We start from the raw sequence: 25,986 nt of genomic DNA on the forward strand, positions 1-25,986 counted from the left end.
GCCTTTTTATTTATCACCACATGCCTATGACTTTGTCATTCTGATCCTAGGCACTCAATGAAATACCAGGCTGAAACAAAGAATCCAAAGAAAGGGCAGAGATTCCTCCCTTCCCGCCACACCAGTGTGCCGTGAGAAGCGCCCTCTGTTCGCGTGCCAGAAGACGTGCTGCTCTGTTTCCATTTTATCACAGTTGTCTGGTCTGGGGACCAGAGTGTCAATAAGCATTCCTCTTTGGTGGAGTTTATCATCACCCAAACTTCCCGTCTGCCCTCACATTAATATTAACATAGCTCTATAGTTTCTCTCTATAACAAAACCACATCTCTGTCTGCACTCAGCATTGTGGGGGCTTGGGGGGAAATCTTTCCATCTTAAAGTAGTTTACCCCATCTATTTTCAACCATCTAACAACATTTGTCAGACGATAATGACACTATTTCTCTCTCTCAAATCAGGGCATTTATACCTAATCTTTTCTCTGTGGTCACTGTTGCTTTTCTGATAACATTTGATAACTAAAAACACTTGGGTTCTTACTGTTATCATTATTTTTATTATTATTATTTGTTTACAAAATGCTTTTACCTCCAGGAGTTACAAGCTGTCAGTTTACTCCCTGAAATGAATTAGTACTAACGTACTAACTCTGTAATTATGAAGTTGAGTGAAGAGTCAAGGAAGGCAGAGGCTAGCAGGCAAGCAACGAATCTCCAAAGGTCGGCAGAATGAATGACAGAATGAATGAATGACTAAATGGACACACAAGCAACTGGATAAGTGAGATTACGGTTCTAGGGAATGTTCATTTGTTCCATTCTTTTCTTGTTTGCAGGTAAAATTCCAACCCTTCCCAAAGAACTTGAAATGAGCAAAGAAGGAGCAAATCAGGGCCAGGATTGGAAATCATGTTGCTGTGATCTCAGCCCAATAAGCTCTTCCTTCCCCTCTTCCCCTACTTAACACACCTTCATCTCTCAGATTTCAGTTCAAGCACGACCTCCTCAGGGAAACTTTCAGATCTCCTGATTAGTCAAATCTCCCTATAAGAGGCCCTCACAGCACTGTGCCCACAGCGGCCACAGTGGCAATTTCACATCTGTGTTATTATTTAAATAAATAGCTGTCCCCCACCGGAGTGTAAGCTTCGTGAGGGCAGGAACCAGAAGTTTTTTTGTTGTTGTTTTTTGCCACTATAGTTCCAATGACTAGCGCAGTGTCTGGCACATAGTAGCTGCCTGACAAATATTTGTGGACTTAATTAATTAATTACTGTGAAAGCTGCAGCCTCCAAGGTCTCTGCTCTTTTGGCCACCTGAACTTGATGTATTCAGCCTCAGACTAAACCACAATTTGTTTGAACACTCTCCTTTCCCTTCTGTTTAGCAGACACAGTTTTCAGCCACACAGCAAGTGCCTTAAATGTGGGCGAGCAGGCTAACTCTTGATGGGGAACAGTAGCCTCAACCCATCACCCATCTAGTCCCAGGCATCTGCCTCCCCACATCCAATATGGTCCTTGGCCAACATCTCCCAAGCCACTTACACTGATGAAACTACATGCTGGGTTATCTGCTGTTCTAACTGCACCCTTGTTCCTCTTCCTAAATGAGCATATCTAACAGCTAACTACAATCCCTTTGTCTTAGCTCTGTGCAATCTCATGTTCTATAGACTCCAAAAAGAATAGAAAGAGTCAGCACTTTGGTCCTGGCACTAAAACCAACATTCTAATTAGCGGGTTTGTCAAAGCAGCTGGTCCTGGGTAGAAGAGGTAGTTCATCTAAGGGCCCTATGATGAATGTTAACCACGTTTTTATCTTTCAGTCCACACATGGGTTTCAAAGTCCTTCCACATGACAAAAGTCGATGGGCATGACACGTTCACTGTGTAAAGAATTCAACCTCATGAGATCACTTCTCCTCTCTAGTGGACATTTGCTGGCACCTACCGTCAGCCATCACTCTGACCTCTTCCTTGTTTAAACAGTTTCCAGATTTTCATTCTGGTAGCTTCTCTTCCCCCATGCAGCTTCCCATGGGCTTTAGAGGAAAATGAGCCCAACTCCAATGTCAGAAGGAAGTCCTGATTGGCTCAGGCTAATTCAAACATCCACTGCCCTGGTCATATGCCAAATTCAGGCACGAGCATGGTATCTAAGCACAGACAATGAGTGTGAATTTCAAGACTCCTGCTCAGAATGCTGGGGCACAGGCACTCTGTTTTCTATCGGATGTGAACAAGGAGGCATATAGCCCTGATTGCTGCTAGCAGCCATCCCATGGCCTCTGGGGAGCTTGCATTGTAATATGGCCAACACTCTATACAGAAGAATACAGAGATGGGAAGAAATAAGACCATGATAAGATCACTGCACTGCAGGACCAACCTACCCTGAAGCATACTGTAGCTTAGGACTCTACAGTTTCATCAGATAAAAGATGCGTTTCATTGATTAAATCAGTTGAGTTGGATCTTCTGTTACTTGCATTGAAAATCCTGATACACCCTAAAAGTACATAATCACCAAATTAGGTCTACTCTTAGAATAAAATAAACTTTCGAGTGATTTAATCCAAAGATGGCCCCTTCAAAGTTACCATCTCCTTTGCCTCGTGCTACTTTGAGGGGTAGAGCTTGAGAAGACCAGCATATGCTATAGGTCTCCCAGAGCAAGAGTTGGGTTCTGCGTGGAGCTTGAGCTTGCCTCCTGAGGCCTAAACCTCCCCACTAGGTTGGAAGCAAGCCCTGTCAACCCTACAGAAAGAAAATTGCTGTGTCAGAACATTTAACCAGCAACGTCCATCCTCTGTTCATTTCTTCCCACAGTTTGCCAAAAGAAAGAAAGAAAGAAAGAAAGAAAAAGAAACCTAAATTGGTTCAACATACTTTTGCTACTGGGAAATGTTTCATAACTACCAATGAATAATTCAGTGAATATGATATTTTTAGTTTTCTATTGCCAGACACACCCAACTTTGATGGGAATGCTGTTGCCTTTCTTACTCTCCAAATCCCCTTTCCATCCAGGATCTTAAACGTATTATGACAGAGATCCAATCAACAACAAAAATCAGGTCATGTCACGTACCCTACTCAACATCTCCGAATAGCTGCCATCACACTTAGAATGAAATCCGAACTATTACCTCTCCAGCCTGCACGATCTGGCCCCTAACCACCTTGATCATTCAACTCCAGACACTCTGACCTTCTTGCTGTTGCTCAAAAATGCCCAGCCTGTTCCTGCCTGAGGACCTCTGCCTTCCACTTGCTCCCCCTCCTCTCTGGAACCCTCTGCTACAAGCTCTTCACTTGACCAGCTCCTTCACTTCATCCTGTCCCTACCCACACATCACCTCCTCAAAGATAACTTCTGTGACCATCAGATACAAAACAGCACCTCGTCACTAGCCATCCCCTCACCCTGCTTTTTCTTCACAGCATTTATCACTACCTGAAATTGTGTTAGATGTATACATATTTTTAACCTGTATATTATCCATCTTCCTTAGAGAATGGAATACAAGTCCCTTTAAGGCAGGGATTTTTCTCTTGTTCAATGATGTGTCCACCAAACCTAAAACAGTACCTAGCACATTATAAGAGCTTAATATATCTTTTCACTTTATTTTCTAAGAATGAATGGATGAATAAGTAACAAGGTTTTTTTTCTCTCTCTCTTAAAAACAAACAAAAGAGCAGCACAGAGGCACTCATCTCTGGTTGGACAAATCCCCCTTGTCTTTAGCTACTTGCCCAGCTTTATCTCACCTACTCCTGGGTCTCTGTATCTCTAAATCCTTTAAAACCAACAACTTAAATTGCTCCAACTTATGACACATACAATCCTACAAATGACCACAGAAAGGGTCAGGGCCTTCAAAGGTTCTCCTTATAAAGAGTTGGATGTGCAGTCACAGAACTGCTCGCCATATTTTAAGTGATATGAAATCATTCTATCAGAACAGAATGCAAGATAACACATCATTTATTGGATCCATATAGAAATCACCACTTTATCACGGAATGTTTGGCAAAGGCCTGTGAAGCAGACTGGCAGTCATCATACCTCAAAACTCCTATTACACACTGAACCCCCAAAATATACTTATTGGGGTAGAAGCCTGCTCTCTTTATACTAATTAGCTAGTTAAGAAAGTGAAACACTCAGTTTAAGTTTGTGTGACAAAAATTGGATGCAAAGTCTTTCATTTATGTCACAAATTCTACTATCTCTGTGGAAAAAAAAATAATTTCAAAGTCAAGGCAGTTGTTTTTCCACAGTCAAAAGTGGTTAAATACTTTTAAATACATTTCAACATATTTATGAAGGAATTTTTCTACATGCTTCCAAAGCTCCCTCATAAATCAGTGTAATGTTTCCAAGGCACATTTGGAAGTAAAAAATATGCATCTACTAACTGTATTTTCTTCTATCAGAAGATGAGTTAAGCAGAAAATACATTAATATCTGAATTTATAATAGGAGAGGTTAACCCTTAACCATAGCAAACTAATGAGGAATATTTTACCACAGGAGGATTAATCAGGGCTCTTTTAACACTATGCAATTTGACATTTTGAGGACTTAATCAAGAAAGAATTTTATTCACCTATTTACTTTTCATCATCAGGATGCCTTACAAAGACAACACATGTCAAGCTCACCATTCTTAAGCTTAATCTCACTGCCTTAAGAAAATGTTAATTTAATTAATATTCCATAGCTTTTACAAATAGTTCTCACAGAAGTAACGCTACTACACTTATGTCATCTCCGGGCCAAATTCAGCTCAAACATTCAGAAAATATCAATATAGATGTGGTGCGCTCCAAAGGCTGGACCTGACTAACCCTCTGTTAGCAATGAGACAATAACACAAATTCTGGGAGGTTGTGATTACTGGACACTGGCTTCTATCTCCAGCCGTTGATGATCTCTATCTTTGTTAAAGACTACAGGAATTTCATTTAACTAGAGTGCTCAGTAAACTGCAGAGTTCAAGCATCTTTTATGGATTCATTAAACCATTGATCTGCCTTCTAGAGCTTGTAGTAGTGCCCCGCTCTGGCCCACAGCCTGTGTTTACAGAGAATGCAACAGACTGGCTTTGTAACCTCCAAAGGCAGTCTGTCAGGAGACATTAGATTCCGCTGTGTGCATGGCCACCCTATGAGTGGATTGTAATTTAGGGAATTTCCCATTCTCAGTCTGAGCGGCTGGGGCAGAAATTAAGTGGCCTTCTGTAGCAAGATTTTCTTTATTCCTTCCTAATCTGTGATAATAAGAACAAAGAGCAAAGAGCCCAAGGAACAAAGAATTGCACTTGGCTTGCCCAGTTCACACTTTTGCTTACGTGTACAAAAGCTATCCAGAGGTACTGAGATGGGGGAGAAATAAAAATAAACACGAGTGTGCCTATAGTTTGCATCTCCTGCATATGGCCCTCTTGGGTGTACTAGGTTTTATGACCAGACATTGAAAAAGTATATGAGAGAAATTCTGGACTCAAACTACTATCTCAAAATATCTCATAGCAAGCCACCTGGCCTGTCTTATGCATGCACTTTTTTAGACAGTTAACATTTTTAACAAAGCATTTGAATTAACAGAGCATAACTACAATCCCACGAAAATGCACAATCATCTCTCTTGGTTTATCTAGACAGTGCACTAAGCCCTCTTAGAAACTTCTCTCCCCTCTAGTCATTACTAGTAAGGTCTCATGACACCTTCCTTTTAAAATCAGGCACAAAGAGACTCTGTGCTGCACGTAGCTTATGACTGGAGAAGCACATGAAAATGACCCGTTAGATAATTCTTTAAAAGCTCATTCTTCAGATAAACCTGAACACTGTTAGCAGCAAGGTGAGAAAGTCGGCAAGACAATGACTGGATCAATAAGGAGAACGCAGGTCCGAGATAACTAGATCCCTTCCTGATCACCTGTTTCCCTGAACTGCCCACTACCCAAACAGACACCAGACTATGAACTGGAAGCAAGCACATTCATCACTCTGCAGCCCAGTCACCAGAGCACAATGCGGCTGATGCAATCTGACACTTTGCTTCATGTTAAAAGGGAGCGTGCCTTTGAGATGGATTGGATAATTACCGGCAGTTCAGATGAGAAAAACCTGCTTTAAGTGTATAGCAGGAGCTATCACCGGGATGGCCAGAGACTGACCGAAATTAACATTCAAGCATCTATGTCAATAGCCTTGGGTATTGCTCTCCAGGTGACCAGATTCAGATCTATGAAAAGTACTCCCTCTTCCTTCTGCTCATTGGAAAGAAATAGTATTGGGGCTTGAAGCTATTTGGAGTTTTAATCATCTCTTCACATTTAATCTAAAATATCTAGTGTTACTCAGAAGTTGACATCTATTCTGGGTAATAGATTAAACTTATTTCTCTGTTTCCCCCACAACCTCCCCAAATGTAGCCCATTCAAAACTAGACGTGGCTGCTATTCCTTTCTTTCAGTACAAACTTGCTCGCCCCATTCTGTTTGTGTTCTGGGAATTTCTTAGACTAGTGTTTCCCAAGTGGTGGTCAAGTGTTCTGGTAAACACAAGATCACATGCCTCTCCCCCAGGCTTCTGATCGATGGCTTCCTAGGGCATTGTGTCCCACCTGGCCTGCAGAAGCTCTGTCCTGGGACACTTTCTGCCTTTCTTCAAGAGCCCAGGCATCACTTTAACCTGACCTGCATCTTATTTCTCTGGCCAGAATTCTCCTGTTCTACCCCCACCCCCCAACCCTGAATGTGTTTCAAAGGACTAACGCTGTCCCTCCCCTCTGCTGGTGCTTTTTTCATAGGTTCTCATTTGCAGCAGCTCATCAACATTCCATCCCATATTTCAAAATATGAGAGAACAAGAAAACAGGTGGGTTTGTTGTTCTTTCCCCAAAGCTTCCAGAGGACACCCCTGTTTGCTGCAACCAAAAGGGAACTAACTCAGCCACTGGCCTGCAGATTAAAGGCAGAGGCCATGCTATGTGCAGGCAGTGGGCAGGCTTGCAGCACAGACACTGCAGAAGCAAAGCAATCATCCCCCAGGGCAGGGTGCAGGTAGACAGACCCAACAGGCTCACTGGCACCCCATAAAATCACGGTGAATCCACAGGAAGAAATCCAGTGCTCCCTAAGCATTCCTGTCAATCAAGAATATTTGCAAACAACTGGCAAAAGCAAGTCTGTGGCTTGAGCTTCAGGCAGTCAGGGGACATTAATTACAAGTAATTTAATGTCCTTCCCTAAACCTTCATGAATGATAGCCATTTTGCAAATTAAATCTTGCAGGTGTTTAAAGGAAAAAAAGTAGACAGGTTAATCACAAGATTAACAAGGCAATTGTTACACATTTCTTTTGCACTAGTAGGTTCTGTAACGAAGTTTGAAACCGAGAATCTTCCCCAGGATATATTCAAGTTTAATAAAAAGGCCAATAGTCTAAATAAAATGTAACTCCAAATAATATGATGATACATGCTGTGTATCCAGGGACATAGTTTGAAAGTAAAGGAAATGCTTATGACACAATATTCCCCTCGTTGAACATTTGTTACTATTATCATGTTGTTAGATCTTAATGATATCATCTGCAAATGTTGTTTCTATCTATATAACCTTTTTATTTTTAATTCATCCTTATCTATTATCTACATAGGTTTCTTTCCCCTATAGTCTGTGGAGGAACAGCAACACTGTGATATTGAAGAAGTATTCCCATCTATTCTTGTCTCAGGTTATGGAAAAACTAGAACGAGGAAGCAAACTTTGGTACTGTTAGGAATTTGTGTCTATTATTAAAGTATCGATGCCACTAATCCACAAAGAACACTATAAATTTGGTATCTGAACAAGGAAAGAAAACAATCATTCTTTACATTGCCTGCGCTGGACACCTGTCTTGAATTTTGATTTCTTGCTTGATTTGTGGGCATCAGTTTAGACAACAGGATATTTCCTGTGCAGAAGGAAAAAGATCAAACACAGGATATTTGGAAATGACTACTATTTGTGACCTTGTTTGTTACTCTTGTTTTAAGTGGGATAATGGTTACAAGGCATCACTCCCTTAGGAAAAAATATTTTTGTGTCTATTATTGTGCAGAGTAAAACTGGTATTAGTTGGACCAAACACTTCAGCATCTCTTGCAAAACCACTAAGGAGTCCACAACTTTCCAACTCCTAGGCAAATCACTAGGTTAGAAATGTTCTCAAGTTCTTCTCTACTTCTGGCCTCAAGAAGGGGCTGGGAAGAGAATGAGCTATTAGGTCCCTGAAAAGTTTCCAGTGCATTAAGTAATGAGACTGACATCCCATTGTTCGGCTGATGCCATAGACTACAAAAGTATTTTTCTTACCCGTTGTTTCAAACACTTTTGAGTCAGCAATTGAACCTGATGGGGATAAGGATTCTACGAAATATGATTATGAATTAATACTATACACTTCTTAGAGCCAACATCCTGAATTGTGTACGCTAGTAGTTAGGTTCCTTAAATGAATACAGCTGTGACTCACAGTTCTAGCAGAAGCATTCTGAAGAAAGCGTACATACTTACAGTAATCCAAACTACTCTTCGAATTAAATTTTAAATTGGTTTAAAGATATAACCTATATGGCATAAAGGGTTAACTTGGCTTCAGTCCATCCCACCTTACTTCACAGCACCAGGGTTTAGGAGAGAGGGATGTGACATTCTTAACCTACTCCATCAAACAAACACAGAGACCTCTGGAAAAAGGTTTGAGAAGCAAATGAAATTTAAAGAGCCCGTTTGCAGTGGGCCTTCGTTTTGAGAGCTGGGCTATTTTTGTCCTTGTTTTTAGCAGAAAAGCAGTTCCTGCCTCTATCCCCAAGCATTTGTGACGAGGATAGCAGGGGAAGCACAGGCACAGCTGTCCAAATTACAATCACAAATGCAGGTGTTGCTCAGACACAAAACAGAGGTCAGCTGAATACTGCTCCTAATTAGCTACCTTTTCTACTAGGATTTTTCTTTGTAAAGTTATGCATGCGATTTGGGTTCAACTTAGAGACCATTTTTAGATCCCAGCATGCTATCCACCAAGAAGCGGGCTGTCATTATAAAGCATAATTTACAGCGTAGTTAATTTTACATGTTTTTTTAGATTCTACATTATACCTAAGGCAAAATTCTGTTCTGCATACACATTATTCACTGTTTTCCATCCAGTTCTCATTATTTAAAAGTGTAGAATTTAGCCAGAAAATCTTTTAGGTAGGGATGGGAAGAATTCTGCCCTCTTTCTAAGATTAAGAAAGTCCACAGTTTTAATAATGAGGACTAAAGACTTTGTCAAATGATACAAGAACAAAAGTAGCTATTCGCTATTGTCTTCAGTGGGGAACACCCTGGGGCTTATTACAGCAGTTCTTAGAAATGGCAGGATGGAGACTGGTATCTAATACAATCCATTAGGAAACCCAAGCCCTAAATGAAATGACCACAAAATCCTATCAGTTAACAGAAATGCAGCAGCTGTACATGTTTATTGTAATACAATAGGATATTGTTGCAGAGATAACACTCTTAAAATTAAAAAAAAAAAAAAAAAGAATCCAGCAAGCGATGTGACCAGTTTATTTCTCTATTTGAAAAACGAGAATGTCTAGTGTGGCAGAGCTTTGGAATACATAAATAAGCATGAAGATTGCAGAGAAGACAGGTATTGTATGTACACTAATGGGCTGCTGGGATCAGCTCTCAAAGTCACTGGCTAAACTTCAAGCCACTGCGACTCCCAGGTTTTGCAGGATGTTCAAAGAACTACGCCAATAACTCCTTGTAGGAAGTGAAAAGTAATGGTCTTTCTCCCCTTGCTGATTTTACCTACTATAAGTTTTCCAAATACTAATTCCTATCTTGGCTCCCAGTTATCTATTGTTCAAAACTGTATGCTGTGGAAGTTTAAACTCAGTTTGACCTTAAACTTTATAATTACAAACATGTACACATTGTATATATGATATATATTATACATATATATATTATTATGAACTGCTTTTTCAAATTGAATCAGGTGCCTTTCATCAAAGGCTTAAAAAGTTGGATCACTATGCAAAGTGTAACATGTATCACAGGGATTGTGACAAATTCATCCTGCTTGATTTTATTCACTACAGGCAGTCCATCAAGATTCAGACGCATAACCTTCAGAATCATAAAGAGACAAAAACCCCTGTTCTATAGCCATCTTCTGGGATGGAATGCAAAGTATTTTGTTGTGGTAAGTAAGGCTTTGAAGATGAAAGCACTGGGTCCACTCTTGTGATTGTTACCCCAGTGCTCAGCATTAAAAACGGGAGCCCCAGGTCTCAGAGATCATTCTAATCCCCCTATATTAAAACAAAACGTGTCTCCCATGCGTTGCTCTAACTACCCTTCTCTGAAGCTTCACCGGCCCCTCCAAGGGAAAGTGAACTGTTGACTGTCCCAAAAGAATTCCAGACAATTTCCTTACTTGCCTCCCTGTTCCAGTGAAGATTATGAGCCTAATTCTTAGAGACTGCTCCTAAAATTCCACCCCGCTGAATTCTGCAGCCTAATTCTTTCGGCATTATGTTTTTTGGCAGAATAATGTGACCCAAATTTGCAGTAGATAATTTGCTGCAACAGTGCTTCTTGCAATGCAGTGAGCGCAAAATTAGCATTTCAGGATTACAAATAGGACTGAAAAAAAGTAGCAATTGTTTGCTTCAAAGAAGGACAGATTTTGATCTTATATTATGGAAATGGAAACGCTTAGCAAAATGTGGATGATTTTATGAATTAAGGAAAATTTACAGATCAATGGAAAATAATCAAGAATTAGCAATTTATTTCAGTAATTGGTGGCAAAATGCAACAGCGGTTCTTAAAAGATTAAGAAATTAGCTGTGTGTGTATGTGTGTGTTGTTTGTAAAGACATCATGCATTCCATTTCCCATCAATGGTGGCTAATGCTATTCTAAAAGGACATTTTTATATCTGAGATGTCTTAAAACAAATAAAACAAAACAAACAAAGAAACCATAACTATGGCTGTTCCTGTGTTCATCCACCATGATTCTCACAAACGCTCGGCTGTGTGAGCAAGGTTGGTTCATGTATTCATTATTTCATCTTTTCTCAATATCAATCAACTTTAATGTAAGGTGTCAAGAAAGACTTGACACTTTTCTTGATTAGAATTTGTGGATCAGATTTTGGAAAGAGCTAGAGCAATATTCGCAATGGGAACAAGTATAAAACTGAGTGGACTAAAGCTTTCTGGCCATGCTTCTGCGGCTAGTTTCTCAGCCTTGATAAGAAATCTCTACCACTTATCTTTCATGGACGCTAGTCTAGTACTCTACTGCTGGAGAGACACTGTAACTTAGGATACCAGCTGCGACCACCATGTCCTCATCAGATTCATTCACCCTCTCAGAATTCAAACACCAAGACAAGAGAAACTGAAGAGCAGGTTACACATTAGAAGAGGGTTCCTTATTCCAGAAGGTTAAGCATGACAGAGAAAGAGAACAGACAAAACAGAAAGAATAAAAGTACGGGGTGCGCAGTGATTTCGGCTAGAAGCTAAGAGGCGCATGCGCACAGGGTGGTGAGGCCTGAGTGGGCCGCCTCTCTCTACGGTGCTCTTACCTTATTTCTCTTGAAGTAGGCTCGTCGGCAGGCCGCAAAGCACTTCTCGCTGCAGAAGCTTTTCACCTCACTTCCCATACTCAGGGAATAGCGCTTGATTCCCACTTTCTGGCACCAGGCACACATTATTTGTACATTTGACACATCATCTTCTATAATAAAAGTATAAGAAAAATGTTCATATCAGAAGCAAACATCCCTTCAAACTTAGACACACCCTGAACCTCACAGAGCTACTTGAGGTCTGTTCTTAATTTCAGTACCTCACCACTTTCTGACCTAGTAGATAGCCAGCTCTTGGTGGGAAGACTCGGTGCTTTTTTCTTTTCTAAAAGACATCATTTATTTAAAAACCAGAGCATGACTGCAGAGCCATGAGGATTCCTTGCACTTGGTATCCTGGTACAAATGCTTATTCTGCCTGGTTAAACCAGGCTCAGTACTAATGAAGCTTGTAAAGAGACCCATTTCTTCAAAGGTACTGCTGACAGCCTACAAGATTCACACTGGGTGGGTTGCCCAGTGCTAACCTACAAATGTGATGCCCTCATGTGAACTTGGACAGTCAGGAGCCAGGCTCAATCTTGACCTGTTCCCTATGACTGTTACATGAAAGGGGGGTGTTGTTTACTCCTGCAATATAATGGTTCCTGAGTGATACTGTTACTCAAAGAAAGGAAAGATGTGAGTGGCCATCTTCTCACGATGAAAAGGCACCATCCTGGCTCACACAACAGTCTGCTGTGATACAGCCTTCCCACACTGCTGTCCTCGGGGAGGCGCAGGCCTGATTTAAATTCCCCTCCATGTGATATGGTTCGTGGTCCCTGGATGGAGGAATGGTAATGGGGGTGTCAGCCATGAGGCCTGAGGTCACACATCTGCCCAGATCATTCTCAGCCAGACTGGTGGTCCTTGTAGCTCCTATAGCACCTGCCACCCATGTCATGGGAATGCTCAGAATAATGTTAGGTGGTATGCAGATATTTTCAATATTTAAACTACTGTATATCTTTTCCTTTGTAAGAGAAGAAAACGAATTTTACTAGCACAACAAGCCCAGGATATCACAAATACTACTGCTTAAAACAAAGAAAGGCTTTTAAAGTGAGTCAGTTAATAAAATATATTGAGGAAATCATAGTGCAGGTGGTAAGACGCTGTAACAAAAATGTGATGCTGATATTCAAATGACTGAAGTCTGGGAAACAGTGGTCTCTTTACAGGGAGTGACTGTAGGAGAGACTACAAGTAGAAGTCTAAGAAATATTTTCTTGCTGCCTCCTAGGGGCTTTTACTATATCTTACGTTTTCTCAGTCTTCCCCATTGACTGTGTGTGTGTGTGTGTGTGTGTGTGTGTGTGTGTGTGTGTGTGTGTATGACTGATTGCCACTATTAGGTGCATCTCTTCCTCCCTTATCAATTTTTTTTTGTACTAACCCAGACTCATGCTCCAGACATGACTAGTAATCATAAAATGCCCAATAAGCTCTGGTATACTGTTGTCTGATTTCTGAATAAAATCCCCCAAAGACTAATTGCTAAGCAAGGCCTGGTCCGTGAGTTGTTGACATATTCATGGTTCATAGAGTCTGTCATGCAATCATTCCATTTCCAGGGAAAAGATTTGGTTTGAGGCAGTGCGGTCATCAGCCTGCAAAATTAGAAGCAAACTAATTTGTAGTGCAGTGATAACGGCATTTTTTCCCCCTGAGTGTCATCACTCAGAACTATGTAAAGCATTTTATTTACCTTAATGGAATAAGTGTTGTCATTTTAATGATCATTTTTTATTTCACAAATTACATGTTGTAATTTATTGTTAATTATCAAATGAGACAGTATAAAAGGCAAACCTTTGATGTTAATCAAACATTTTTGATAAAATAACTTTCTTTAAATGGAGTCATAACATGAATTCAAATGTCCATACAATGACTGTGTTTAATAATTTATTCTATTCAAAAAAAAGATTTATTTATATTTTGTATGATTTCTAATATGGCATCTGTCTACATACAGACATTTTACATGGTATGAAAATTAACAAGACTCTATAATTTACTTTAGAGTATAGAGGAGTTTTAAAAATTAAATTAGAAAGACTACATTTAGAAAATAATCATCTATCATTACTAAACTAGCTAGCACTAATAGTTTCTATTTTCCCAATCCATTAGCTGCTTTAAAATCTTAAATTCCTGAAAAAGATATGATAACAGCAGAACTCTCACAAATGATCCGTTGGCAATAAGCTTGATTCTGGTGAAATCTGTAAGGAAAAAAAGATTTTATGGGGGAAATTATGTGGCCACAGAATTCAACGAGGAGACCCCACTTCCCAAGGATCCACTTTAGAACATGCATTAGGTTTCCCCTTTCCGTCTCTTCCTTTCAATAGTCTGCTTTGGGGGAAAAAAAATGTTAAGTGTTTTAGTCCTAGATCTTTAACTATCACAGACTAAAACTGAGATGACAGAGGGTGGGGAGCAAAGCTATAAGAAGACTGGGCAGCGGGCCTGAGCTCTGGCCTGGCCTGAAGGAATGATGCCTGGGGCAAAAAGGCCACTCACGGGTCTTTCTCACGCTTTACTCCATCATCACCACACAGACCTACTTGTCTTTTTTTTAGGGGAGGCAAGGATAGTTTCTTACAACAGAGATAACAAATAAACAAAAAGTAGAATTTTAAAGCAGGTTATTTTTATAAATCATTTGTACTACAAAGTAACAACACGGGAAGATGAGACAAAAGAAACTGCGTACTTTTGTATCTGGCAGTTGGAAAACTCTTAGGATGGTGGTTAGGATCTGCCTTGTTAAATAATTCAGTATCCCCATCCTTTTTTCATAAAATTCTGTTTCATAAAGGCAAACCCTTTAGAAAACTTCCATCAGATACCTCCTTTTCTGTCACCAAACTGCTATCAATAGCTAATGCTCCAAAGAAGCGTCTGATAAAGGGATTGTTCCAAAAGTTCAAGAAAACATTTTCAGATATCTCAGATATTCTAGTGTTATAAAAGTCATTTTTTATTAATACATTTAAGAAATTAAGAAAGAACTGTGATTATTAAAGTTAATTTTGTCAGCTAAAACTTAGCTCAAAATTCTGCCACCAGACATGAGATGGTGCCCCATCTTAAACAATATGACTGCACCCCTAGAAAAGTGAGATCTTCTTAAGTGCTTAAAGCCAAGGGGATAGGTTCATTTCAACAACCGCATCTTTTTTTTTTTTTTAATCTGAAACCCAGGAATCGTGTGCATGCTTTATATTAGCAAAATAAAGGGCCCAGCCCTTTAGCTTTCTGAACCTTATCTGCTTTCAAAACTTTTTTATTTAAAAAATATTTCTTCAAACTAGGGAAAAACCTGATTTCTTATATTTAGGCAAAAGGTCCCGGCCATCAGAGATGAGATTGCCTCAAAGAAAATTCACGTAACAGATCTTTCCTTACAGCCATTATTAGCCTGTGTATTTTTCATAATGAACAATGCAGCAACAAATGCAAAATGCTTACAGCATTATATCACATTCCCAAAGTGAACAGTTTATATAACATAGTAAATTTTTCATATGATAATATCATATAAATATGCATCAGTCAAAATATGCATGTTTCAGTTAATCATGAAAAGTCTGTACCACCTCTTTTGGATTTAATTAAGCAAAATATTTAGGGCATTATCTTTCCAATCTAATGTTCAAAGAGCTATAGAACATTATTCTACTTTACACCCCAGAAGGAGAAATTTAGATTCATTACTCTGAGATAAAATCCAAATTGTATTTATTTATCATAGTGCAGAGAAGTATGAAGTCAAGCATTTGTGGAATGCCTTGCTGAAGCTGTTTGAGAGACTGCTTTATCTGGTGACTTAAAAATAAGGATGGCCATTCTAGGGGCATTTTAATTGGCTATGAACATGCATACTAGCTTACCTGACCAGAGCCCAAATAAAATCAGGTGGGCCTTAACGAACCCCAAGTGATTAAACTGTAGATTTACCACCCCTCTGTAACTTTCATGGGAATCCAAGACTGAGGAAAAAAGTCTGAAAGTATCTGCTGGTGATATTTCTCTCTTCCAACAGTTCCTAGAATGCACATGTCCAGATAGTCATTTCAAGACCTGAATTATATGAGACAAGCTGCAAGACAATCTGAAGTGATTCCTGTATGTTCTCCGTGCCGTGAGATGAAAGCACAGGTAACACTCTACCAATCTATTTGTTGAAGAAGGTATATTTAAGAACAGAATAAAGACATGGCCTGAAAGGCAGGCAAAAAACTAGGATTAAAGTTTGCTTTCTTTGCAGCCCTTCTTGTAATAATGGAATTCCAAAAACTTTAAGGCAGTCTGATTTAAAAGTCTCTATAGAGACTCTAATTTAAGAGTCCTATAGAAGCTTTTGTACAATTCCCTGTGTTCCAGAAATAAACATAAGGGAGACCCAGAGAAAATCTGGACCACTGAGTCAAAGGGAAAATAATGATAGTTAGCCATTATTTACTATTTAATAGGTGCCAGGCACAGTGCTAAATTCTTTAAATCCATCACTTAGTCTTAATCACAGCCACTCCCCCGCAGGCAGGCACTAACATTATCCCCATTGTGCAGATGGGGAAAGTGAGGTTTAGAGATTAAGTGATTTTCTCCAAATCACACAGCCAGTACAAACCAAAGCCAAGATGAAGCCCAGGGCATCTGGCTCTAGAGCCCAAGCTCTTGACCACTACACCTTAGAGACCACAGCCTTTCTAAATGGGTGAGATTATACACCATCCACACAGACGTCCCTCCACAAAAAGGACTAAAAGGTGTCACAGACTCTGCTACTTACACAGCACACTGCTCCATGACACACTAATAGACAAAGAAAATGGAATCCAAATGGTCAAAAAGTCTTTGAGGAGACACCTGAAGTGTTAATCGATATTTGTTGACTGATTTTTTAAAAAACAAGTTAAAGGCCCACAGTGCAAGCCTTTACTTCTTTATGACTATGAGACTTGGATTTGCTGCAAACATTCTGTCTGAACTTTCACCAGCGAGTGCCACTTGAACATTAAATGATGAGACAGAACCAATATACCTGGATCTCAGGAAGCAGTCATTCTACTCACAGGCAAGCAATACTCTTCCCAGCTTTTTCTTTTGTAAGGGCGGGCAGTCACAGCAGGACATGAATGAGACTGACTTTCCATGTGGGTGAAGTGGGGAACCACTTACATGTGTAACTTCAAAGATGCCAATAAGAATATCCTAGCTTCAAAAAGTATCCTCAATTGCTCACAAAAATTTAATTCTACCATTAGAGAGTAATTTCCTGGGCTAAATATTTCTTATATCCTATTAAAACACAAATTCCCTGAAAGCAAGAAGGCTCAATATGTATTTGTCTATAGTGATTTATGCTTTAAAATGAGTGATTCTTTCCTAAGAACAAGTTTTCACAGAGAGTGAGGAGAAGGGCTAAGGACAGGGCTCCAATGAGAAAAGGGGAGGGCAGAGATGGGAGAGGCTAGGACAAAAGAAGCCTCTGGTCACTACTTTGCTAATGTCTAGCCCTGGGCATATAGGTAGAGCAAGCTGAGGGCTGCCAAGTAAAGGCAGAGTGGACAGAAAAACTACTGCCTGATCATCATGTAGCACAATGTCAGATATTTCCAGAATGACTTTTAGATGTGAATTTACAGCACCGTGGAAGTTGAAGGAGGTGGGAGGAATGGCATATCGCTAGGGATCTCTAGAAAAGAAAAGCAACAGGCAGATCCACTTATTACAGCTCAAGGGGGTGACTTTTTGTTAAGCAAATGAGGTAACAAATATATACTCCTTTGTGAACCTAAGTCACTATTATTTGAAAGAGATTGTGATGGAGTATGGAGAGATGGAGACAGAGGAAATGGGTGAAAGTATTAATACTGCCCCTTCTAGTTGTGTGATGTGGGCAAGTCACTTAAGGGATAGTAATGCCCACCGTAACTCTAGCTGTGGTGAGGATCAATCCAGAGAAAGTAGACACGTTCTTCATGTAAATGAGCCTTCCTTAGAATTACTGGCAATTAGAGCCATAAGAAAAGGGTAGGTGTCACAGCAAAGGAAAACATAAACAAGACGAAAAGACAACCCTCAGAATGGGAGAAAATATTTGCAAATGAAGCAACTGACAAAGGATTAATCTCCAAAATTTACAAGCAGCTCATGCAGCTTAATATCAAAAAAACAAACAACCCAATCCAAAATTGGGCAGAAGACCTAAATAGACATTTCTCCAAAGAAGATATATAGATTGCCAACAAACACATGAAAGGATGCTCAACATCACTAATCATTAGGGAAATGCAAATCAAAACTACCATGAGGTATCACCTCACACCTGTCAGAATGGCCATCATCAAAAAATCTACAAACAATAAATGCCGGAGAGGGTGTGGAGAAAAGGGAATCCTCTTGCACTGTTGGTGGGAATGTAAATTGATACAGCCACTGTAGAGAACAGTATGGAGGTTCCTTAAAAAACTAAAAATAGGACTACCATACAACCCAGCAATCCCACTACCGGGCATATACCCTGAGAAAACCATAATTCAAATAGAGTCCTGTACCACAATGTTCATTGCAGCTCAATTTACAATAGCCAGGACATGGAACCAACCTAAGTGTCCATCTACAGATGAATGGATAAAGAAGATGTGGCACATATATACAATGGAATATTACTCAGCCATAAAAAGAAACGAAATTGAGTTATTTGTAGTGAGATGGATGGACCTAGAGTCTGTCATACAGGGTGAAGTAAGTGAGGAAGAGAAAAACAAATACCATACGCTAACACGTATATATGGAATCTAAAAAAAAAAAAAAAGTGGTTCTGAAGACCCTAGGGGCAGGACAGGAATAAAGACGCAGATGTAGAGAATGGACTTGAGGAAACAGGGAGCGGGAAGGGTAAGCTGAGATAAAGTGAAAGAGTGGCATGGACATATATACACTATCAAATGTAGAATAGATAGCTAGTGGGAAGCAGTAGCATGGCACAGGGAGATCAGCTCCGTGCTTTGTGACCACCTAGAGGGGTGGGATAGGGAGGGTGGGAGGGAGACGCAAGAGGGAGGAGATATGGCGATATATGTATATGTATAGCTGATTCACTTTGTTACACAGCAGAAACTAACACACCATGGTAAAGCAATTATACTCCAATAAAGATGTTAAAAAAAGGGTAGGTGTCAGCTGTGTGCAATCTGGAGAGGCCCAATGAGCAGGCGCCAGTTTCTTCAATCACATCCCCCACCGATGGATGACATCTGTAGACTCACTAACTCTGAATACAAAGAAAAACCCAGTAATTGGTTAAATTTCAATAACTCAGGCTATTTAAGAATAAAGCCATTAGATTTATAAAAGCTTCACTTACATGTATTCTTTTTTAAAATTACTTAATTTGAATTAATAGTTGACAGGGTGTTGCCAAATATATCACTGTACTGCCAGATATTCTGTAATTAATAGATGGGAATTCTTTGTAATTATCACATCAACTATCCACACATGGGTGGGTCTTTCTACACACCTGAGAAGTTTGCTCTTTTAAGAAATATCATAGTAACAACTGAAAATGTCTGCCGCCTTGGTAACTGAACTATCAAAAATGCCAAAGAATAGAGTCTGAATTAATACAGTTTTATTGCACTTATTTCTCATTAAAAGGAGAGATGCAGTTACATGACAGCAGTTCCATACAATTATGATTCTTTAGAGTACCTAAAATTATCCCTAGTTTTCTTTTGGAAATAGAATTATTTGAAGTGATTCAAGATTTTAAACAGTCAACACCCCTCTAAATAGAGTAGTGCTCAACCCCAAAATAAAATCTAAATTGTTATCTATAAACTAAAATTTGGTTCCAGTATGTAAAAGGAATGAGGCACATATTACACAAAATGACAGGAAAATGATGAATTGAAAGTTCATTTTCAATTTTCTAATGGAAGTTTTCTAGCTGATTTTTAAATTATTTATGTATATGATACATATACATGGGGGTGTATATATATGTGTGTGTGTGTGTATACATATATATATTATATATACATATACATACATATACAGGTCACATACACACACATATTTGTAAAAGATATGACTTCAAAATGAATTAAACATTTACATCCAGGTGCAGGTCCCTGTGTTATGTCACTGGTCAAGAACGATGAGTTGACTAGGACATGGCCCTGCTCCCAAGAGAACAGGCAGAAAAGTGTGTGACCCATTATTTGACAGGGAGAATGTGATAAGAGAGGAGTTCAGAAGCCTCTTTGAGCCTAGAGAGCACAGCTTCTGAGTTGGGTCTTGAAGGATTTGGAGTGGGAGAAAGTTCAAGAGAAGGAGGGAAAGGACAGAGGACCAGCAGGAGCCAGGAAGTGGCAGACACACTCAAGGATGGGGAGGAGCCCTGCAGCAGCTCAGCCACAACAACTGCATGAAGAGAAAAGTAGGAATTAGACTGGGGCTGTGGGGCCTGCATGAGGAGTCCCTTGAATATCATCTTGCTCTGGGGTGGGAGGGGTTCCTCTTCATTCCACAGGTAATGAGGAGCTCCCAAACATTTCTCACAGGACATGACAGGAGCAGAGATGGGCTGAGAAATCTTACCCCAGCAGGGTGGATCAAGAATTCAGAAGACTGGGGGCTTCCCTGGTGGCGCAGTGGTGTGAGAGTCCACCTGCCGATGCAGGCAGGGGATGCGGGTTCGTGTCCCGGTCCGGGAAGATCCCCACATGCCACGGAGCGGCTTGGGCCCGTGAGCCATGGCCGCTGAGCCTGCGCGTCCGGAGCCTGTGCTCCACGACGGGAGAGGCCACAACAGTGAGAGGACCGTGTACCGCCAAAAAAAAAAAAAAAAGAATTCAGAAGACTGGACTCTTGTTCCACATCGTAGAAAAAAAGCAACATGAGAGGCAGCATCAATGACTCATTCACTTTTGTGTGTTCAGTGACTAGTACATAGCAATGCGTAAGCTATGTTGAATGAATGAATAAAAGGATAGATGGATGGATGGATGCAGAGGAAAGGAGATGAAGTTTCTGAACCCATAGAATAACATTTCTAACAGTAGAAATGAAAAAGAAAGGACAGATTTAAGAGTGAGAGACCTAAACAATCACCAAATATAAGAATGTAACTCACCCAAATTCAGAGAATTCTTCTACCTGTGTCCTCTAGTCAAAGCACACCAGGAAAAGTCCAAAGAGTTCTTTGTGAAAATTGTAGTCAAATTCAAAGTGAATTTGCCTTACTTCCAGTGTCCCTTCCTCACTTATTTTCTCAACATTCGAACAAAGAAGGTAATAAAAGGATGAGATCCCATAAAGTCACAAAATAGTAATTCTCTCTTGAATACCATACTGAACTTGGATTCTTTAACAGACACTACTGAGCACGTGTGTCTGCAGCTCCTTGACATTAACTTAAATACTTTCACTGATTAGCCAGAGTAAGAACTTCTGATAAGTCTCCTTGACAATCTCACCTCCACGTCTCAGTACTCATTATAGAGCGTTTGTCTTCCCTATGTACCCACCCTAAGAAGCTGGAATAAGAAAGGAAGAGGATAGAACTTAAGAGTAAGGAAAACCCAGAATCCTCTATGCAACATTTCTCAAAATACACCCCCCCACAGAACACTAATACTATGGGATACTTAAAGGGGTGTTATTTTTTTAAAGACTTCCATGGTCAAATGTGCATGGAAAACACTGGGCTGAACAACAAGTTCTTTACTGTAAGACTTTTGGGCTCCACCAATGTGTAATTAGAAATCTTCACGAGGGAGATAAGAATGGCTGTATTTCACAAATTTGACCAGGGACAGGTATTTTCACAGAGAATCCACAAGACTGGATTTCTAAGGATGTCTCCCTGGGATGTTCTGCTCTACTACCCTACATTAGTGCTGAAGCATGAGCACTTCCATGTGGGCCATTAATTTATGAGGAAGGTTTCTCCTCTGTTGCCCAGAATTGGATCCTCCATTGCCAGGAGTTTTGTCTGCACTGGGCAGAAGGACAAGTCCAACAGCCGTGTGGCCAGTGCTGGGTTTGCTGACCAACACCCACCAGCCCTCAATAAACACCACCAGACTGAACAAAGACACCCATGGTCCACTAAGTCCTGTGGTGTCTGCTATAGCCATCATATACAGAGAAGGCAACCCTTTACCTGTAAAGTCCTGCAGAGAAAATGGCAGAAATTAATAAGGCAATGGGAGAGTAACACTGCTCTTAATAGACTGGATAATTCATGTTCACTGGCTGGTTGCAATGGAAAAGAAGCTTGAGTAAACTCTTGTCCCCCATCCCTGAGTCCTGGATTTGACCCTCTGTCCAATCTCAGGTGCCCTGGGACAATGATGGGTTTGCTCTCCACCGGACCCTTCTCTCCTACATGGCTAAAGTCCACACACTGAGTCCCAGCATCTAGCCAACAAATGCACATGATTAGGGACAAGGGAGCAAGGTCAAAAAGTGTGCACGAGCACACGCATCACTGCTGGAAAAGCAATTCCAAGCCACTGCCCTGCATAGAGGGGCATCATCTCCAAAGAAACACAAATAGCAGCATATTAGGACTAAAGGGTCAAGCTGCTTTATATAGGACTTCAACGCAGGAAAAGTATACCCGTTACCCACTATTTATCTGAAGGGCTCATTTCCCCTTCTGAAATCTGGCTGTCCCATTAATTACACTTAATGGGCCCCGCAGTGGTTGACAAATCTCCCCAGAGGGGGAACCTTAATTGTAGACAAAGGATTCATTTATATACTCTACTTTGTGCCAGGCACTATACTAGGGGCTGCAAATACACTGGCAAACAAGACAGACACGATCCCAATCCTCAAGGAGGTTTCCACGGCCGCCCCTAGCATAAAATGCCAACATGCAGTAGAAAAGGACTGTGGGAAAACCAGGCCTGCTCCCAGGGCTCTGTCACCACTGGGGGTGTCACAGGAGCCAGGTGTGCTTGGTGACCACAAAGCAGGTATAAGCAGCCCCACTGTGACTGACCAGCACACCAAGTCCCACCTCTCAGCATTCCAGGCAGTTCTACTAAGCAGCATACCTGCTGGGGCTACCATCCTAGGGGAGGGGAACTGACAGGCTAGAGACCAGGGGGTCAAAGGGACACGTGGGGAGGGTAAAGCCTTCGCATCAAGCACCACTGTCTCCTCCTCAGCCCCTCCTCTTCAGTCTCCTTCAGCAGACTGAAGAATGGGAAGAACTCCACTCAACTAAATTTGTTAAAAGAACCAAGATGAACCCACTGGAACACTGTCAAAAAGATAATTTACTCCCCTCTTCACCTTCCCATCTTAAAATATTCATTTAGATTTCTTGAATGAGAATGATGAATGATGGAGGGGCTCTCTGAAGGGGCCCCATGTCAATCCCTACTTGGGAATGTGATGGGACATCACGTGCCAGAACAGCGCCACTATGGGAAAGGGGGAGGGTCACACCCACTGAAACCTTTCAGAGTCCTCTCTTCTCTCTGCATAGTCCCCTTGGGCCATAGTATTTATGCACTCCTGTGACTCCAGCTACCATCCATATGATGAAGATTTCCAAATCAACACAGTTACTTCTCAGTTTATTTCCAACTGCCTCCCAGCATCTTAACCTGCCATGTCCAAAGCTACATACACACCTTTCCCCTAACCTGTCCCTTCACTGTGTTTCCCATCTCAGTTCCTGGCCCACGCATCCATGCAGTTACCTGCTAGCAGAAATCTGGTCTCTTTCCTGCCCCTTTCACCTCCCACATTCTGATTAATCACCAGGTCCTCCTAAATATTTTTATAATATTGCATTCATTCATTCAATTACTATTTACCCAGTCTAATTGCATACCAGGCGTTACTCTAGGCTATACGAGACCCATCCTCACGGAGTTTACTGCTGTCGGTTCCAGTGAAGCCACCAACACCTCTCACCCGTACTACAGGTGGCCTCCCATTTCACTCCCATCTAGCTCATTCCCTCCACTCTGGAGGTGAGGAATTCTTGCGAAACACAAGTCTGATCACTGCTCTCACCTGCCCAAAACCCTCCAGTGGCATCCACTGCCCTCCAGAAGTTGGAACTCCTCAGCATGGCCTCTCCATGGCTCCCAGGATGAGGCCAGTCTCACAGCTTGTCTACTCTCGGGCCTGTGGCTTCTTTTGCTTTCCTTGAGGCTCTCTCCTCTGAGTCTTTCCATGTGCTGCTTCCTCCCTCGACCACAACCTCAAAATCCTTGACCAATTCAGTCCTATTGCTCCTCCATATCTTAAACCTCCTCCTATGGGAGCCTTTCCTGACCCTGAACCTGGTCAGATTCCAAAGCACCCTGGACTTGTTCATCAACACACTTGATTGAGATTTCTTTTTAATGTCTGTCTCCTCCACCAGACTGTGAGCTAGTTGAGACAGGAACCATATCTGTCTTATTCACTAGAATGAAATGTCTGACTTTGGGCCTCAGCATAAGGAGAAGAAAAAGCAGAATGCTTACTAGATGTACCTTGGGTGATTGGATGTCCAGGGCAGGGGCAGGGGGTGGGGGAGGAAGCCAAGGGCACCATCTTTGCTAACCACTCAGAACAAAGTTGCCTTAGAGGGAAACACCAGTGAAAAGCCCCAGGACAGAATGCAATCGTTATTTCCACTCTCCTTGGCCAAGTCCATGAACTAAGTCTTCTCAATTTAACAAGAACTTTGAGAAGTCAGCATTGGGAATGTCCCTAGAATAACACGAGTTACCAACTTCACCATCACTCCTCTCTCTTAACCAAACCTTATTTATACCTTCAAATAATTAATTGCAAACAGTTCAGTCAAGCCTAAGTTAATTCCAGAAACACATCCACCCTCTACAAGCAAAGGGAAGTACAGCTGACGTTTCCTCTTATTTCCTATTAGCATCTTAGCTCTTTGGTGATCTGGGGCAGGGTGTTCTAAAATCCTAGCTAGGTCATACCCCCAAAAGAGTTTATAGAATGCCAAGAAAAGTTCTAGGCTGCCTCATGGATCACAGAGGTGTGTGATTTATAATCCATGTTTAGATGGTGTCCCTACTTCTGCCATGAAAGCAACTCAGTGACCTTGAGAAGGTCATTTACTCTCTCCAGCCTCATTTTCCTCATCTGTAAAAGAGGAGATTTAGCTAGATGATCTCCTAGGTCCCTTCTAACTAAAAATCTAGGACTCTAAATCTCTCAAAATAACAAGATCCATTTAAAGGAGGGCAGCCAAGGGGTAATCTTTTTCCTTTCTTTTTTTTCTTGAACCCCTCACTTAATTTCCTTCCTTTTTTCTCCTTCTGTATGGCCACCACTATTGTCCCTTGCCCTTACCACAAGAGGCTTAGAAAATTCTTTGGCTGATGGGACAATTTTAGAAGTGGACCTTTCTAAGCTCTCCAATATTTGCACCACCACAAATCTGGTACCCTCTTTTTTTTTTTTTTTTTTTTTTTTTTTTGCGGTATGCGGGCCTCTCACTGCTGTGGCCTCTCCCGCCGCGGAGCACAGGCTCCGGATGCGCAGGCTCAGCGGCCATGGCCCACGGGCCCAGCCGCTGCGCGGCATGTGGGATCTTCCCGGACCGGGGCACGAACCCGTGTCCCCTGCATCGGCAGGCGGACTCTCAACCACTGCGCCACCAGGGAAGCCCCCTGGTACCCTCTTTTTAATCCTTCAGTATATATTTATGCTTCACTTTAAAGGGACAAACATGAATGTTTATAAAATTCTAACTTTTTATATTATTTTCCATTAATTTCTGATCTTTCAGTGTGGACCTCCACACACATGGTATTTTATGCTGAGTTTCCCAGAAAACAGAATCTGAGACAAAGATTTGCATGCAGCTGGTTTACTGGGCGTGTGATTCCAGGAAGTAGGGGGTGGGGGACAACGGGAATGAACCTGGGGAGGATGAAGAGCCAATGTAACGATGTGATACTAAGTTGGCCACTATTAAGGAAGACTGGTATTCAATCATAAAGAACAATCTTTGGAGTATGTGACATACATTTCATAACTCTTTACCCAGGGGACAAAAAGGAGAAAGAATTTATTCATCACATCTATGCCCCATTGACCTAGTGTGTTAATTCCCCTATATTTCTGGTTTGCATTTGTGGGCACACAGCCAAAAAGATTTACACAAAACTCGTGCTGCCGTATCAGGGAAGTCCCAGAGCAAGAAGCTAGGGACATATGCCACAGGCATGAGGCAAGATCCTTTCAGAATGCACATGCCT

At 41.1% G+C, this 25,986-nt stretch overlaps 1 protein-coding gene across 4 annotated transcripts in view; it reads right to left on the reverse strand.

The window, feature by feature from the left end:
* The window catches only part of SOBP (sine oculis binding protein homolog), a 161,096-nt gene that overhangs the window by 105,570 nt on the left and 29,540 nt on the right, over nt 1-25,986 (reverse strand). For all 4 annotated transcript variants that reach the window (XM_032651664.1, XM_032651665.1, XM_032651661.1 and 1 more), the window contains exon 4: nt 11,669-11,820. In XM_032651664.1, the coding sequence (XP_032507555.1) occupies nt 11,669-11,820 (152 nt within the window). The remainder of the gene's footprint in view (nt 1-11,668; nt 11,821-25,986) is intronic.

The sequence above is a fragment of the Phocoena sinus genome, chromosome 12, assembly GCF_008692025.1.
Source record: "Phocoena sinus isolate mPhoSin1 chromosome 12, mPhoSin1.pri, whole genome shotgun sequence".
NCBI classification, from domain to species: domain Eukaryota; kingdom Metazoa; phylum Chordata; class Mammalia; order Artiodactyla; family Phocoenidae; genus Phocoena; species Phocoena sinus.